We start from the raw sequence: 15,180 nt of genomic DNA, 5'->3' as shown, positions 1-15,180 counted from the left end.
TTAAGCAAATCGTCGATACTTTCGTAAATCGTTTAAATTGGAGGCAGCAGTCAAGACGTTGTCATACGAATCGCTGTAGTCTTCGATGGGCAGAGCGGTCTGTTCACTCGACTTGGCCAAGTTGCCGTCCATGACGACGAAGCCGATGCCGTCGCCTGCCTTGTAGCTGAGCTCATGATATCCGGCGGCATCGTAATACGAATACTTGCCCACCACATTGCCCGCAGCATCCGAGCTCTGGGCGTGCGACATGTGGGGGGTGTTGAAGTCAAAATTGTAAGACGGTGGATTGCTGTAGATGGGCACCGTCCCTGATCTGGGCTGATAAACGCTGCCCGGTTGCGGAGCTAAGGTTGCACCCAGGTTGGCCTCCTGCCCCATTTGACCCTGTCGAGTGCTGTAGGAGAAGCGCAGAGGCTGGGAGCGCATGCGCCGCAGCGATTGCTGCACAAAGCTCTGCGGACTAAATGCATCCAAATCGTTGGTTGGACTCCCCACCACGCCCTCCTCAACGTAGGACTGTGGCGACTGAATCGGTTGTGCCTCCAATTGCTGTTGATAGTCGTAGTTGCCGCTTAGATCGTTTGTCTGCAACGGCACGCTTGTGTCATAAGAATATTTATGACCATTAAGCTCCATGTACACGTAAGCGCCATTCGAACGAGCACCTGGTAGCTTTTGGCCCTGCACGTAGCCACCACCTCCAAGAAGCATCAGCAATGCGGGTAATAACGGCGAGCACTTCATCTTGCAGCCAAAGTTCAACAAAAACTGCAAGCCTATCGTACAGAAGTAACCGCTTTATATGAGCGGCACATACTAAGCCACAAACTACAAAAAAAAAAATGTCTTGTTCTGAGTTGCAATGGATCGGCGTGTAATAGATACGGTTAACAAATATCGCAAAACTGTTACGATGCCCTGACTTAATAAAAGTCCAAGCATTTTACCATTTCGTTTGAAGCGAACGATAATGCGAGCAACATTGCTTCCCTAAATTATGTGAGCGAGTTAAGTATTACCTTTGCTTTTATTGAAGATTACTTCTTGAAGATGACTTCTTGAAGACTACTTCTTGAAGATTACTTCTTGAAGATTACTTCTTGAAGATTACTTCTTGAAGAATACTTCTTGAAGATTACTTCTTCGTTAATATGACCTGCATTCTTATGCTTAGTCCCCCGAAGCTTTTAATTTTGTTATTGTAGTATCTTTAAGAAAGCCTTAGTAAGTTCTCACGATTCTTCCATACCTTAACATACTATGGCCATTGCGCATATACTCTTCAGCTCCAAAATTTTTTTTTTATATTTTTTTCTACTGGATTAACAGTATGTTATTCTTTTCGATTAGTGTTTTATACCATAAAAGGAGATTTAAATTGTGGTAGGTTAAATATATTAAATGATGAAGGTTGATTTATATTGCGGGGGATATTAGGCTTATTATTTATAAGAATTATTGGAGAGAGCAAATTAAATTGAATGTACTTAGAATACATAACTTTATTATATTTGTATACATGGGCTCCATCTCTGCTAACTAAACCACCGAACGTAACAGACATTTCTTGTTTATATAAACACATTTAACCTCCTAACATTGGGAAGTCCCCATGCATAAGTTAACCTAATCGGTGTCCTCAGCTCACTTTGTCCGTACATGGCTATATAATATCTCACATTTATACACAATTCTTGTAATTCATCTGTAGAATGTCCTTTACATGTCTGAGATCCGTTGCAATATCTGTCATCCATCTACACGGCTATGCTGTCTTTGCTTCTTTAAAAGTGATGTACCTTGGAAACTAGACTTGGATCAAGTTCTTAGCATTCTTTAAGCGGCGATGATGTTTTTGTTGTAAGTTATATCTTAGCAGATCCACAATAATTTACAATTTGTGGTCGATATTTTTGAAAATTGTGAATGAAGATAAGCCTAGTTTCTATAGGCTATGAATGAATTTAAGGAAAAAATGCATCCATACATTACATCCATTAGTTAACTCTTCAATACCAATGTGATGCAGGCTACTCTTTCATTATACGAGTGACAGGCTAAATGTCTCTCTCTTGCCCCGTTCTCTAACTAAGCTAACGGTAAATTCTCTATCGAATAATGGAAGTATATGCGCTTCAAGTCAACTGTCTTCAATCAGCCGATATGCATTCGATCGAGTATACTAGACGCGTGAACCATCAGGGCAAACCTTATTTTCGTTTTATTAATGGGACACTCTTTCTCTTCTTCAACTAACTTTAAATAGCATACGTATGTTTGAAGGACTTCAATCCAATATTTTGTTCATTAGTCTGACATTTTCAAATACTTATTCTTTACCGTTTGCAATTATTTCTGGTTTTCATTATACTCTCTACATGAAAAGTTCTGTTACGCAGCCTTTAGGTGAGTTTGCATATCCAAGAAGGTATCAACAATACAAAAAAGATGTTTATAACTTTAGAATTTTGTTACTTTTAAAAAGACAAATTTCTATAATTATTCCACATATATGTACCGAGTACTTCAAAGACGGGACACCCGACTTTAGCTTATCCACTTGTTTTTATAAGTTTTTGGTGTGTTTCCAAATCATGGAATATAATTATATTCTGTTCGGAAATTAAACTTTGCTTCTATAAAAATAAATATAAATAATAAATATAAATATAAATAATAATTGTGAATCGGTCAATTATTTGGATAAGATTATCATGATACGTTCAGGAAGTTTTTAAAAATTCATCAAATTAGACCAATTTGTTGCCAAATTGTTTGCCTGTCTGACCAGAGCTTTAAACAAATCTGTTGATTGCCTACTACTATATACGAGTACATTGGCTCTAGATACCAGCTCCCCACACAAAAAAGAGTCGAAAGGGTATACATTCTTCGCTGATCTTCTTTCTTTAATTATTCAATTACAGTTAAATTTATGTTTAAAATTTGTTTAGTATAAATACTGTTAGAGTTACAGCTTCCACGGGTCGACCGCAGGCCAACCCAGTTACTTCTTATTGTGTTTCTTACATAGTTTTGAGCTCTTACAACTACAACTAGGCACTAGAGACGCTCACAGGCTGCTGTATGCGGCTGCTGGGGGTAGGGGGGTGTGGAGCCTCCGCTAGTGCTCCCTGGAGGCAGCCAGCTCGGCAATTTCATCCTGCCGCAAGGCCTCCGATGGCGATAGGATGCGGCCACCTAGAGGAACAATGTCAATGTTCTGGACATGGGCTCGCACGCTGTGGCCGGGGGGCAGACCCACATACCATTTGCCCACGTTCTTGATGACCGTGGAGTCGCGATGCCGTTGCACCCATTCCCGATCGCGATCGATCTCCAGTATGCGATGGTTGGCCGTGACAAGTGGTGGCAATGAACCACCGACATCGTCATCATTGAGATTGTAATTGTCGGCGGGACCGCTCCCCGTGCCACCTGCGGGTGGCAAATACCCATAGCCTGATTCACTTTCTCCAGAGGCCGCACCGTTGCTGTCACCACCACCGCCACCGCCACCCCTTCGAGTACCACCTGATCCGCCGTATCGATTGCGATTTCGCGTTCCACTTACGGTATTGCGATTAGCTCCAGATCCGGTGCGTGTGCCAGGCCTATTTTTGGGACCTCCACGGCCGTTTGTGCCGCCATAGCCACCGCCATCAGCACCACCTCGACTACCACCGCTTCCACCGCCCTCATATCTCGTTCTTCCACGTTGTCCGCTGCCCGCAGCGACTCCTATGCGATCTTCCTTCCCATTTGAGGCAACAGTGCCACCACCTGCACCGCCACCACTACCTCCACCTCCACCGCCACCACCACCGTAATTACTATCGTCATCTCCACCACCTATGCTGTTATCCACTGTTCCTAAACCATCTTGGAATGCATCCCCATCACTAGGTGCCTCATCTCTGGTGGTTTCAGCTGGCTTTAAGTAGTCCGTTGTACTCCCTCTGCTGGCACCACCACCACCACCAGCACCAGCGCCACCACCACGTGTTCTGCTCGCCCCTGGCCCACTACCGCTACCACTCCCACCGATTCGGCCTCCTCCTCCACCACCACTCGGTCCTGAGCCTCCGCCACTGCCGCCAAAGGCGCTGCCTCCTCCAGCACCACCTGCGAGTCCACCACCCGCGCCGCGACCAAAATCATTCGCCAAACGAAAATCGGTGTCAGTCAGTCGAAAATCGGCGACCGAAGGATTGACATGCGTTCCGGGGCCCACACGATTCTTTACCACCCGATAGCCAATGCCTGCACCCGCTATGTATTCCACCGTTCGTTGCACTCCCTTGTCATCGAGAAAAGAGTAGGTGCCGCGCACCAGGCCATCAGTACCGCGGCTCTCAGCTCTCCTGTGATCTGGCCCCGCTGCAATCAATTTATAGCTCCCCGCTGGTCCTCGCTGAACAGACATCTTGCCGCGCGTGGCTGGGTGAGCCTTGTATAGAGGATTGGAGTATCCCACGCTGGAAGGATTATCTGGCACGGCATTAGAAATCTCGAACCCGGTGCCTGCACCAGCGGCATAGCGTACACTGTGTCGCTCCCCCACATCGTCCAGGTAGGAATAAAGGCCTGTGGAGCATAAATTGTAGCCAAGTTTAGAAAATCAACTCATTTAATTCATCGAAGTTACTTGGGTGAGGGAACATGTTTTGTGTGAAATCTCAGTGCAATTGGGTATTATTTATGTTATATCACGTATCACCTATACACTGATAAAAAAGTTGCATAGTACAGATGAATATTTTCATATTCAATATAATGTTCTACTATTTCATATTCAAATCAAATATAAAAAACATAGTAAATTTTATACCAAACAATGCGTAAAACTTCGTTATTAAAGTGTGTCATATTTAATTTAATGTTGAACCATATTATAACACTTCAAAAAACCAATATATACATTTACTATATTCCATAGTAAATTATAATATTTTTCTGAACTTTGAAGTTTTTGTAGTCGATTTAAATATAGTAGAAATATATTAAATTTCAATTGACTAGAATTCTCAAGTCGGTTTTCAGCGGTTGTGTGGTATAAATACAAAGTGTAATCGATCAACGTACAGATATGGTCGTTAGGTATGTGTCAAGTGTTATTCAATCAGCTGTTTCTCACTTTTAATATTAATATTGATCCAAACTATATCCGTACTAAAAGGCAATAAAAAAAATCAAGAAAATTAATTCATAATAACAAAGGAATTTTAAAATTACTTTTCTGCTAAAAATGGTTCTATAGAAAAAGAAATATATGGTATATATAAAAAATACATAAATAAAATATGCATTATGGAAATGGTCATTATTGAAAAGAGTTAAAAAAAACAGAAGAGTAGTAGACAAAAATGTGGAGAAAATATTTTATAATTATAAAAAATAAACCTTTGGTGTGAATCAAACCCACGTCTCCACATCGTCACTTTAATGATTTAATATCGTCACACTTTAAATTTAATATTTTAATATTAAATTTCAAATTTAATTGTGCACACTTCATATTTACTAAAACACACGATGGTGCAAAATCGATGGTAAAAATAGTTAAATCTACGCGTAAATATTGAAATTTCCGTGTTTTTTTTATCAGTGTAGCAACCTCAAGTCCTAAAAAAGTGGAGATTATGAGGTTCTCTCAACGGCTGTAGACCTTAAAAAGGTAGTCTTTGCAGGACCAGCAGGATCCATTATGGTTCTGCAGACGCCTATGGGACTGTCGTACGCAAATTGAAAAGTCCGTCTGGTTTCAAAAATTAACTTAACTTGGAAATCTGCCACTCGTTATGCGGAGACCGTATAGAACATTAACATGTGTCTTACGAAAATAAACTTTATTAAATATCATTATAAAATTAAAACAAAAGGATAAAATAAGAATTTCGTAATTATTTATAAGTGTAATGTGATTTAATGTCAATTGCTGAAGCAATACTAGAAACCAAATACGAGGTATAAAATGAAAGAGATTACATAGCCCATGGCTAGGGGAGTAGCCGTACAAAGGCAATAAAAAAGAATTTATTCGGATTGAACAAAAATATACACAAAAAATAAACATAGATTCTAAATAAATAATTAAAAAAATAAAATCCTACAAAAAATGAAAGAGGACCAGATGACTGCTCGGCACGGCAGTCAAAACTTAATGGAAGTGAACTCATGATACTTCCCACATCGAATTTAGAAAAATTAAACAGTGTTTACAAACTAACGTTTAAGAGCACTTTAAACAGTATTGTAATACGTGGCTGTGCACAGTACTGTAAAGTACGTACAGAACTGCACTTTACACCGGAAATATGTTATACTAGCAGGTATTACCCGTCTTAACCCGGCTCCATATAATTTTTCAAATTGTATTTATTTTGTGTGTGCATGACCTACCCATATGTTTTCACCTTATTAGTTAAATGAACATTTTCTGTTATTGACAAACAATTATTGAGTAGTCCATTAAATTTTTGTTCTTACCAAAATATTTATATAATTAGTATTTTTTAAAGTTCGTTTTCCCCCTTTGGACCTCGAATTTTCCAAACCCCTTTCTTAGTACGCACCTACACTATGATGGATACTATAAATGGATACTTGAGTCCAAATTTCAGCTTCCTCGCTCTTATCGTTTGGGCTGTGCGTTGATTGCGCATAGCTTTTCATGTCCCGATTGTTCCACGGGAAAATCCCTATTCTTCTGGCCCCAGGAAAAATGGTGAAAAACCAAGTATACAGTTTTTCTTGTATTCTTTATGAGAGTATACAAACTAAGTTTGAAGCTAATCTGATGATCTGATTGTAGCCCGTTTTCCCCCTTTGGAGTTCGAATTTTCCAAAATCCCTTCTTAGTGCTCACTTTCATCTTGAGAGGATCCCTCTCTGTGTCCAAATTTCAGCTTCCTAGCTTTTGCCGTTTGAGCTGAGCGTTGATTGCCAATCTGTTAGTTAGTCAGTCAGGCAGTCAGGACTAACGGTTTTATAATTATAGAGATATTTTATATTTTCATTAACGGGCAAACAGTTTTTAGTGCTAATTGCCTCGTCTTCATATTTTCTGAGCCCCTTCAACCATAATCAGAAATAGTACTCTTATGTAAGTAAGAAATCCACACAATATTTTAGCGCCGTATAGCAAAAACAGGGCTCTAACAAACTTATACCTCAACATTGTACTTACCTCGGATCCTATTCGTTGCATCATTTTCCTCGCTACGCGACTGATCAGGTGTCCGAAAACTGAAGCTGTAGGACGGATCGTCGTAGGGGTCGGCAAGGGGATCATCGGGACTGCCACGTGGCCGTACCGGATACTGTGCCAGATCCATTTTGCGATGTATCTTGGGTCCATTCACGCGAAAGCTGTGACGTGCGAAGTGTTTGAGAAATGTAATGCACATTGCTGTGGGAAAATGCAACGCCCCCAGATCTATTGGGAAATCTGGCTACAATGCCTAACGGAAGCAGACGGTCGTTCAAGTCGTTCGTTCGCTCCCATAAACACACACGGAGCACAGCACTACGGTTCTAATGTTATCGGACGATCTGCTACATGGCGGCACGTCATTACTTTGATTACCACATCGTCCAGAGACACAATCGTCGACGATCTCCATTCAAAATCAAGCTATCAGTGAGCATCTTAATGAATTTTTCTCGAGCCAGACACTTTTTTGGCTCTGATTGTTAGTTTAGATGTTTGTTTGTTTGATTGCTTGATTGCTGGCTCTTTGCACTGACTAAACACACACACAATTTGTTAACAAGTTTTTGTTTTCTCAACTACGAGTACTCGTACTACCGGAGATTGCAAAAAGGCAACAAAAACAGCAACTATGTATCCATCAGTCAAGCTGTGCATATGTCTGTCTGTCTGCCTGTCTGTCGGTCGGTCTGTAGAGTCATTTTTGTCTGCTTGAAATTGAACTTATGGCAAAAACGTTTAGGTAACAATAAACGGCCCAGTTGGACGCCCGACCACTCGAATGTGTTAGAACTGCCTCGGCCATGCTTCAGTGGCTGCCCGGCACTGTTGTGGCTAAAATATGAGCTCGGCCGGCGGCCAGCAATAACTTACTTTGCTACCGCACTTTACCTATGAAGAAGGCGATCGCTTCTTTTTGTTTTCATTTGGCTTTTTGCTTCTTTCCTTTACTCACCCACGTGGTCCGGCCGTGTAGACGGTCTCTTCGATCTGGCCGCTCGCTGGACTACGCGAACCATAACGACCTCGCACGATCTTGTCTGGAGTACCCGAGGCGCTATGATAGTAGCCCCCAATGTCATCATTTGCATGTCTGTCCATTTGTCGGCGGCGTTGGTGGTGCCATATCCAAGCAATTGCGTTGCGCATGCGCACCGGTTGTAGGGGAGACAGAGACAGCAACAGCGGCAGCGTGTGTTTGGTGGGTAGGGTATAGACCGATTCGCATGACGGATACGTGTGTGGTTGCAAAACGGCATTAAAAAGGTGTTAATAATGGCATGGAAAACAAAAGACTCTGAGATTGGTGCGATTTGTTTGAGCTAAGCACTTAGATAATAAAAAAAAAAAACGGTGACTTAAATGCTTTGAACTTTTACAATCAAGTCTACTTTTTAAAAATTCGAAAATTAATATCTAGAGTAGTAATAGTTATGTTCTTGAAACTTAAAAAATTTGGCGGTAGGTTCAATTTATATACCGTCGTTATCAGAATATTTTATAAGAATAATACTATTCAATAATTTTTAATAGAATTAATACTGCACTTTTTCAAATTATAAATGAAATTTAAATAAATAAAATTATATCTGGCAATACATACATATTAAATATTAGTGATTTTTCCACATATCCCTTTCACGCCAAACTACTGAATATTTTTTTTAAATTTTTGCAATATATAGTCTTTATATTTTATGAAAATATAATAAAATATAATAAATATGTCTAGGTTTTGCAATTTTAATATCCTTCATGGATTTTCAGGACATCCGTTTAAAATGTTGGATGAAAAACATTTTTTTCCACAAATGACTGAAACTCATTTTAAACACTAAAATTAATTTTTTAAATATTTAAAATGCGTTATTTTTGCTATTTATTTGCTGTAATTTTAAGTTTTAATTAAAGTGCCTTATTACTTCTGCAAATATTGTGGTCAGAACCTACCCGCAAAATCGATGATTCTGTACAACAAATTAACAAATTGTATGTAACCTATTTTCTGAATATGTAAGTTCCATTAATGAAATCATTGAAATAAATGTAAATGTAATTTCTAGTGGATTGCTTGCAATTGGGGGAACTTTGCGTGATTTATTTATAAGCGACTACTGTTGAGGGGAGATAAGTATTTCAGTATTATTGTTTATTGAAATGCACATTTTCAATGAATATTGAAATCAATTTCAAAAAGGATCTAGAATCTTTTGTTTTATTCTCAAGCTAAGAGAAAATTCTATTAAAACAGTCTATAGTCAGTATTTTCGGATTCGCAAAATGGTACAAAAAGAAAACCATTTCACTATTTAGTATGGTTTTAAATGCATTTTTTTTTAAATTATAAAAAGTTATGTATGTATGTGTATATGAGGCTTACAGACGAGTCGGAATCTATCCTTTACTGATCAACTATACTATTCTATTTACAAGTGATAAATGAAACATTTCTCTCATCTTTGCCAAGTCGAAGTTAAATACGAAAACAAATTTCAATATTCCTTCCCCGTGCTTGAAGAACTTATAAGTTGTGGCTATGCTCTAGTGTTTGTTCAAAAATATTTAATTATATTAGAAAGCAATTTATGGTCGTAAGTAGCCAAGGGTGGGCTTGGTCGCATAAGTAACGTTTAAGGATATGTTCACTTTATATAACTATACATATTTAATTTAAATATGTATTTTTATTTTTCGTTTTTGCACACAAAATATTTATCATATTGTTAGTGTTTGTTTATAAACTTCCAATTGATTCATAAATGAACTTGTATATCCATTTCTATGTGTTTATATAAAGTTTATAGTTGTTCTGATCACTTCATTTTAGTTATGATATATTTGAGAAAACTTTTGTACCGAAATCGAAACGATCCATCTTCATTGATGGTATTGTACTCGATGTCACCAAGCACGAGGTCACCAAACAGTCCAAATAAAGCGCCGAATAACCAAAACTGGGAAAGCATTTCAATGAAGTTCCACTTTAACGGACTGCTCTCAATCAAATGAACATCCTGCCCAAATGGCACAAGAAACGGTTGCAGCTGCCCAGACAGACAACTTCAACGTCAATATCTTCAACTTCAACTGCAACTGTTAACTGTTTACTTGAACTCCAGCAGCTATTTTGAGTCCAGCTTTGGATGCGCAAGACGCGAACGAGACGAAGTGCAAGCGTTAAGAACAGAGCGATGACTGAATGCGCACAAACGTTAGACCTTCGTATTTAAATACGATTCTCAGGCGAGGCAGCGAACGGTAGCCAGCGGTTCGTGCCACCACGACAGCCACTTGTTTCACCTGACCACCCACCAAACTCAAGTACCACCACCACCATCACCACCACGACTAACAACAACAACAACCACAATAACAGCAATAGCAGCAGCCACGAAGATGAAACAACATTTGTGTGCAAATTGCGTTACAAGAGATGTTCGTTCGGGGGACGAGCTGCGGGCATCTTGCCGGGTGGAGGGGCGAGATGACATTGTAAGTGCGCAGGTGAGAGAATTTGTTCTAATGATGGACACGCAAGTGCAGTTTGTTGTTGCACAGAAAATGTTGACAACACTAACCAGCAGGCCGACTTCTTAGAGTTCTCCTTCTCTGTGGCTCCTTCTCTGTTTTGGCGCTTGTTCAGTAAATTGCCAAAGGAATTTATTCGTGGCCTGGCCTGCGCAGTTGGGGTTGTCTGTCAATTAGTTAGTGTTGTTGTTGCTGTTGTTGTTTTTGTTGCTCCAACAACAACTGCTACTGTTGTTCAGTTGTCGTTCACATTACTTCCTGCTGCCCACTGGGAGCTGTGCGCGAATGGTTAAGATTTCAAGTCAATGAACCGATCACTTCACTGTGCCTGCGAACTACACTCTATTTATTTATTATTTGTTGATTAAAATCGGTTGTTCTAAAAAGATATTAAGAGACAATTGAAATCATGGCGAAAAAAATAACCGTACTATCAGAATTGAAAAGCGTTTTAGGTGCAAGCAAAAACAAACACAGATAATGTTAAAAATTTGGAAAAATAAAATTATAATTTTAGGATATACACTGCGCGTCATCAGGTTAGCGCCCCCCTTTTTGTTCTCACTTAATGTTGAATATTTTATAAGCCATATGAAATAGAGTCTTATAATTTTTATTCATTAAACTTGTATCTATCCTTTTGAAGAAAAAACAGCAACAGTAAATTATAACATGAGGAACGACCATTTCGAAAGTAAATCCAATCAAAGCAAACAGGTTATATTCATTTAAAAAGAACGCAATTATAATTATAATTACAAAAATAATATACAAAGTGTTTTTTTAATTGTTAAAAAATTATTTTAAAATTGTATATTTTCGAATATTTTCTGTTGCAACAGTAAAATGTGTGGTTGCTTCTCGCCTTACAATTTTGTTCCAAATATGTATTATTTAATTTGGCTTAAGACTTGTGTTTATTTTCAACATGTAAGCAGAAAAGTTAATAAAAACCTTGCTTATTTTTACTGAATTTACAGATGGGACAGATTTGATTTATAACTAAAAACATGTCGGTATTGGATCTTTTTTAAACCATTTTCTATATCGGTAGAACTCATTTAAATTATTTGATTTTTAATTGTATGTATATTTTCATCGTCATGTAAGTTGGCAGCGTATCCTTAGAAACCAGAAGCATGCTTACTTAGGAAATTAAAGTATTTATATTGATAACGTCTTAATATCTTATCGAAATTGCCTTTCCTCGGAGTAAATTCATTTGGATTATATTCTAAATTTGCTTATGCTTACGGTAGGCAAAATATATACAATTATTTTCAGATTTCTTTTAGAATTGTTACTTTTGTTGTACTATATAGTATACCTTTATTTAATTTTCATCACTTATTTTTACCCTGCCTACAATCATGTAGGTCGGTTTCGATGTCTTCCATCCTTCCGATCTTTTGGTTTAAGATTTAAGTTTCCCTAACTAAAATTTCTGCAAACTGAAGAGCAGATTCATCTATCTACCGATATTAAAGCAGTATTTCAAGGAATCAATTTTAAGCAACGCCTAGTTCCATAAGATTTTGGGTGAATTTCAAACTTTTCGTGGCTCGACTAGCTCCACAACAAACCAAAAATGCACGCCTCTAATGTTAAAATGCTGCTTCTTAGGCATGAGGCACTTCTTGGCCATGTTCCTCTTATTGCTGTTGACCTGCTATTGCCATTTGGCTTTGACAATTTTCCAGCTCGCGATTTATGCTCACCATTCACCGCCAGCCGACGAAATGGTTACATTGAACTTCAGATCTGCAATTTGGAATTTTGCTGGTCAAACCAATTTCCAATATGGCACGCCAGCGTACATTTTATACCGTTAGCTGAGTGCCTGCAGCCATTAACAATTCAATGCGCCTCGAGTCTAGGTCAGTGTCTTAGCTGCAATTTGGCATGGCATGGCAAGGCCCGCTCCACCCCCATCCCACATTATGCAAGCGATCGCCGTTGGCTGTGGTTTGAGGCGCAATTAGAGGCAATTATGGTCAGCTCTGGTCTAGTACGTTGGCACAGCCAGGACAGGAAGAGTCGGCAGCTTTACGATACATGCCACAAACCACATTTCCGCAATAATCGACGAGTCATAGGATGCGCCAAAGTTTTCCAAGCTTTAATGAGCATAATTAGTTCTAGGCAGCAACTGTGTGTGTGTTGTATAAGTGTGTGTGTGCTTGTGTGTGGCGGCTACGCCTGCTCAGCTAATAATGCTGTACGCTAATTTGAGTTACAGTTATTGGCCATTGTTCTCAGCCACAATGAGCGTACTCGCAAGAAAATATGTCAAGCCTTTTGATTAGAACGAACGAAACGGAAGACTTAAGGCACGAACTTTCTGCACCACAACTTCATCTGGGTCTTAGTAGCAGAGCAGAAGTTATAGAAAATGAAGTTTTGCATTCATTTAAAGATCATAGCACAGTTTTTTTCTGAAGATTTTACTTTTCCAATTTATATTTAATACACAATACAAACATAGAGATGGGTGATATATTTTAAATCTTTATAATGTAAATCACGATCACAAAGTGGAATTAAAAATCATACTTACAATTTAATATTTGGAATAGAAAATACTTTCAATTCCGTTATTGTTCTTCAGTCCAAATAGGAAAATCATAGTCAAGTCGAATCAGTCAGAGCTGTTCTAAATTTCGATTTTGATCAAATTTGTTAGAATCGAAATGAGTCGATTCACTGCTTGTCGGTTTTAAAAGTTAAATTGTATAGGTGATAAATTATACTTAAATATCTGTATGTGTTGTTGGCCATGAAAATTATATTTATTTCAATCTAATGTAATCAATGTAGTTTTATGTATTGAAGGGCGTAGGCAGGAATTTTAATTTATAGATAATACCATAGAAACGATTGAAGTATAAAACAAGTACCAACCAATAGCTTCCAGAGAATTGATTGATAAAAAATGTACATATATTTAAGACGATTGTAGTGGGAAAAAGAGAGCGTAAATTATCTTAAGAAGCCCCATACGATCTACACCTAATTCTGTTTTTACACGGTCTTGATTTAACACGGCTTGAAAATTAAAATCAGTATATGCATATTATTACACGACTTTATTGCATTTAGCACGATTCAAAATAACACAAAATAAATAAAAAAAAAACATGGGTCGTTATTCACATAAAATATGTGATTAAGTAAAATAAACATAAATCCTTGTTTTTTTCCACTGATATTAATAGATTTTAGAAATAAGGAACCAGTCATTTATTTTAGCAATCTACCGTGTAAAAACAGAATTAATTGTACCCGCTTTAAACAATTCCGCAACCATAATAAATACATATATTTTTAAAGAGATAGGTGGATAATGGTGCAGTATCACGACAGATATTTCGTGTTTCACAGCTTTACGATAACTTTCACATTTATCGTGAACTATGATGTTTCTCTGCTCACAGCACATCTCTACACTACTGAGTAAATAAGTATGCTTGGCTGATTTCATGCCTGCACACCTGTTGATCCATCCACCCGTCTTACACACACACACATACACACACACAGACACACACGGTAATATGTTTGCATATGTGGGCGGTGCTGGTCTTTTGATTTAGTGACCCACAAGTCCGAAACAAGAAGTAATGGAGAAAAATACAAACAAACAAAAAGAAGAAACAAAATATGTTTGGCATCGTGCTTTATGCTACCGCATATGATATCAACAGCAGTCTGATAATCTTTATTACTCTTCCATATGGCAGTTTATATGTAAATTTGTTAGGTTTTGGTGGAAAAAATGCGGAAGAGACTTTTGAGATCTTTTGTCCATTTATTGGTTAATTGTGCAGTCAATTGGAGCAACAATGCACAATGGTTGAGCAAATAAATTAAATTACAATTTTCTTAGCTCATCCACACACACACACACACACACGCACACATACGCACGCACATTCGCAGAGTGCGAAACAATGGAATGAAACACAATACAGTCACTGGCCATTGCCGTGTGCCGCCAATAAAGGACAAGTTTTGACAGACGGCTTGAAGGCAAGGCGACTGCACGCATGGGAAATATGCAACCAGTTGTTGCAGTTTTGCGTGTTATTGTTGTTGTTGTTATTGCGGTTGCTGACGTTTGTCGTTGCCATTGAACCACATACCCATACTGTGAATAGTAAAAAAGTGGAAACAAATAGATGAAAACTGGAAATTCATATGCACATTTTCACTAAGCCGGCCTCCACAAGACTGCCCCTGCCCCCTCCCCCGTTCCCCGTCCACGGTCCACCTGCCCCTATCCATCTGCAAAATCCTGACCCGGTTCGTGTGATGGAAAGTGAAAATGCTTTCGTTTTCATTTGCCCAATTCGTGGCATTCAGTTGGAAGTGGTCAAGGCGTGCGGTTCACAAAGCTGGCATTATTAAGTGGCCGATCAATCACAAAGAGCCACGAA

At 38.6% G+C, this 15,180-nt stretch overlaps 2 protein-coding genes across 2 annotated transcripts; both read right to left on the bottom strand.

Annotated features, from left to right (window-relative positions):
- LOC115632718 lies at positions 1–747 on the bottom strand. Its single transcript, XM_030529963.1, has one exon. The coding sequence runs from the start codon at positions 745–747 to the stop codon at positions 1–3; it is 747 nt and encodes a 248-aa protein (XP_030385823.1).
- A 2,140-nt stretch (positions 748–2,887) lies between these two features.
- On the bottom strand, positions 2,888–7,374 carry LOC115632717 (fibroin heavy chain). The gene is made up of 3 exons (XM_030529962.1): positions 7,193–7,374; positions 3,811–4,590; positions 2,888–3,744 (listed from the first exon to the last, which is right to left on the bottom strand). The coding sequence occupies exons 1-3, from the start codon at positions 7,338–7,340 to the stop codon at positions 3,128–3,130; spliced, it is 1,545 nt and encodes a 514-aa protein (XP_030385822.1). The 5' UTR covers positions 7,341–7,374; the 3' UTR covers positions 2,888–3,127.
- Between the last annotated feature and the right edge of the window lie 7,806 nt (positions 7,375–15,180).

The sequence above is a fragment of the Scaptodrosophila lebanonensis genome, unplaced genomic scaffold (genome assembly GCF_003285725.1).
Source record: "Scaptodrosophila lebanonensis strain 11010-0011.00,11010-0021.00 unplaced genomic scaffold, SlebRS2 tig00001415-arrow-pilon, whole genome shotgun sequence".
Lineage (NCBI taxonomy): Eukaryota > Metazoa > Arthropoda > Insecta > Diptera > Drosophilidae > Scaptodrosophila > Scaptodrosophila lebanonensis.
This window is presented reverse-complemented; position numbering and strand designations above follow the sequence as displayed.

What these genes read in the sequence shown, in the direction of transcription:
- LOC115632718 (XM_030529963.1), bottom strand. Translation starts at nt 747, where the DNA reads ATGAAGTGCTCGCCGTTATTACCCGCATTGCTGATGCTTCTTGGAGGT.
- LOC115632717 (XM_030529962.1), bottom strand. Translation starts at nt 7,340, where the DNA reads ATGGATCTGGCACAGTATCCGGTACGGCCACGTGGCAGTCCCGATGAT. An exon ending in TGCAACGAATAGGATCCGAG is followed by an intron (nt 4,591 to 7,192) that starts GTAAGTACAATG and finishes TATGCTCCACAG; the next exon opens with GCCTTTATTCCTACCTGGAC. An exon ending in CGGTGGTGGTGGCGGTGGAG is followed by an intron (nt 3,745 to 3,810) that starts GTGGAGGTAGTG and finishes AAGATCGCATAG; the next exon opens with GAGTCGCTGCGGGCAGCGGA.